Below are 2,794 nucleotides of genomic sequence, written 5' to 3' on the forward strand. Positions count from 1 at the left end.
TTGCCGATGGGCGTGTGGAGATGTGTTTCCAACGGATTTGTCTTTGGTGGATTTGCTCGGATCTGTTCGTCGTTTCATCTATATTCATGTGTCTTTAGGTTGGATCCTTCCGATCTACGCTACTCTTCATCGGCGACGGTTGCTGTTCCTATGTGGTCTTAGCACGATGACTTCTCGACTGTCTATTACAATAAGCTTTGCCCGGCTTCGGTGACAAAGGGGCGATGACGACGGCACGCCTTCGGCTCGCTTCAGTGCTGGTAATCGTCGCTAGGTGGTTTATGGATATGGATATAATTTTTTGTGGTATTCGTTATACTCCCATGATGGAAGAGGAACAGATAGGATGTTCAAAAAAACTGATGAACTGAACGGCACACGGCGGCACGAACATGCTCTCGTGGCGGAGAACACATGCATATAAGCATCCTATCTATTGGGTGGCTGAGAACACATGTAGACAGCTAGCGAACCTCCCAATAGATTCCCAAGCCAAACGGAATGGCGTCCGTGCATATAAGCTGTCTCCTGCCTCTCTAGTCTTGGCCTGCTAGTTGAGATTCAGATCCAATCCACGAACCATTGGAGCCTGCCGGTGAGCCATGGACACCGCTGGACCAGCCGGCGAGAAGCCGCATACCGTGTGCCTGCCGTTCCCGACCCAGGGACACATCACGCCGATGATGAAGCTGGCCAAGCTCCTCCACTGCAAGGGCTTCCACATCACCTTTGTCGCCACCGAGTACAACCACCGCCGCCTCATCCGCTCCCGCGGCCCGAGCGCCGCCGCGGGCCTCCCCGGCTTCGCCTTCGCCACCATCCCGGACGGCCTGCCCTCGTCACAAGCGGACGCCACGCAGGACCCGGCGTCCCTCGCCTACTCCACCATGACCACCTGCCTCCCCCACTTGAGGAACCTACTTGCTGGCCTCAACAGCACATCCGGGATGCCGCCGGTCACGTGCATCGTGGCAGACAACCTCATGAGTTTCGCCGTGGACGCCGCGAGGGAGCTCGGCGTGCCGGCCGTGCTGCTCTGGACGGCCAGCGCCTGCGGCTACATGGGCTACCGCAACTTCCGCCTTCTCATCGACCAGGGCATCATTCCCCTCAAAGGTATCCTCCTAGCTATCCCTGCACTGCAAATTTGACTGTCTCAATCATGAGTCTCAATAACTTCTCTTTTTCTTTCTTTTTTTGTAGATGAAGAGCAACTGACAAACGGGTTCATGGACATGCCGGTGGACTGGGCGCCAGGGATGAGCAAGCACATGCGGTTGAAAGACTTCCCAACCATTCTCCGCACGACGGACCGCGACGACACTGCGCTGAACTTCAAGCTACACCATGTGGAGCGCACCGAGATAGCGGACGCCGTCATCATCAACACCATGGACGAGCTCGAGCAACCGGCGCTCGACGCGATGCGCGCCATCATACCGGCAATCTACACCATCGGTCCGCTCAACTCCCTCACCGACCAAATCGTCCCCTTCATGGACCCCCTGCACAAGGTAAGCTCCAGCCTCTGGAAAGAAGACCACACCTGCCTGCAGTGGCTCGACGGCAGGAAGCCCCGTTCCGTGGTGTACATGAACTTCGGGAGTGTAACCGTCATGAGCAATCATGAGCTGGTAGAGTTCGCGTGGGGGCTGGCCAACAGCGGCCAGGACTTCCTTTGGATCATCAGGCCGGACATCGTGAAGAGCGAGGCCGCCGTGCTGCCCCCTGAGTTCTTGGAGGCCACCAAAGACAGAGGCCTCATGGCGAGCTGGTGCGACCAAGAGGCGGTGCTGAGGCACGATGCCGTTTGTGTGTTCTTGACGCACTGCGGGTGGAACTCGACTGTCGAGGGCCTCTGCGGTGGTGTACCGATGCTGTGTTGGCCGTTCTTCGCCGAGCAGCAGACCAACGGCCGGTACAAGTGTCTCGAGTGGGGGGTGGGCATGGAGATCGGTGACAACGTGCGGCGGGAGGTGGTCATGAAGAGGATCAAGGAGGCAGTGGGCGGGGAGAAGGGTAGGGAGATGAAGAAGAGAGCGGCCGAGTGGAGGGAGGTGGCTATTCGGTCCAAGGAGACGTCGTCGAATAATCTTGATTCACTCATCAATGATGTGTTACTATCCGGTAAAAAAAACAGTTAGCAGTTCTTCTTAAGTACCAAAGGTGATGGGATAGTTTGGAACGTCACAGGTAATGCCCACAGCGTTTTGTATGGACCTTTGTAGATACCGATTGCTTGCTATTTCTCGATCCCGGACTGTAAAATGTTTCTTTGTTAGCAACAACAATAGTTGATTTAGAACCTCTAGGCGTGGCCTTAAAGCTTTGACCACAGGGTGTGCCAACCTTATCACTCAAGACAGAAACATCATGTATATCCTGCAAAAAAGAAGAGATAGAAACGCCATGTATGTAACCACGACACTCCCACTAGATCCGCAACTATGCTTGGGTACAAATTCTTCAGTTCCCTTTCAGAATAAAACACTGCAATAATACATTTGAGCATCTTGTAAGTGGATACTAACGCCCAATTCTTCAAATATATGATAAGAGCAATTGAGAGTGATAACTGAACTAACACACTTGTTCGTTAGGGCATCTCCAGTCGCGCCCCCAGGAAGGCCTCCCCAGGCGATTTTTTCGCGCCGGCGCCGAAAAAACGTCCCAGTCGCGCCCCCAGGAGCCCGATTTTCACCGGCTTGGGCCGAAAACAGCACCGGCGGACCCAGGCCGAACCCGGCGCGCTGGGGGGCGCCCGGGGGCGCCAGGGCGAGCTGTTTTGGTGCGA

At 55.3% G+C, this 2,794-nt stretch overlaps 1 protein-coding gene across 1 annotated transcript; it reads left to right on the forward strand.

Moving 5' to 3' along the window:
* Positions 1-492: 492 nt before the first annotated feature.
* Positions 493-2,268, forward strand: LOC125522032 (7-deoxyloganetin glucosyltransferase-like). The gene is made up of 2 exons (XM_048687100.1): positions 493-1,116; positions 1,204-2,268. The coding sequence occupies exons 1-2, from the start codon at positions 603-605 to the stop codon at positions 2,142-2,144; spliced, it is 1,455 nt and encodes a 484-aa protein (XP_048543057.1). The 5' UTR covers positions 493-602; the 3' UTR covers positions 2,145-2,268.
* Positions 2,269-2,794: the final 526 nt, after the last annotated feature.

The sequence above is a fragment of the Triticum urartu genome, chromosome 7 (genome assembly GCF_003073215.2).
Source record: "Triticum urartu cultivar G1812 chromosome 7, Tu2.1, whole genome shotgun sequence".
NCBI lineage: Eukaryota > Viridiplantae > Streptophyta > Magnoliopsida > Poales > Poaceae > Triticum > Triticum urartu.

Excerpts from the sequence above, each read along its gene's own strand:
- LOC125522032 (XM_048687100.1), top strand. The coding sequence starts at position 603 with ATGGACACCGCTGGACCAGCCGGCGAGAAGCCGCATACCGTGTGCCTG. Across the intron at positions 1,117-1,203 it reads GGGCATCATTCCCCTCAAAG|ATGAAGAGCAACTGACAAAC; the intron begins GTATCCTCCTAG and ends CTTTTTTTGTAG.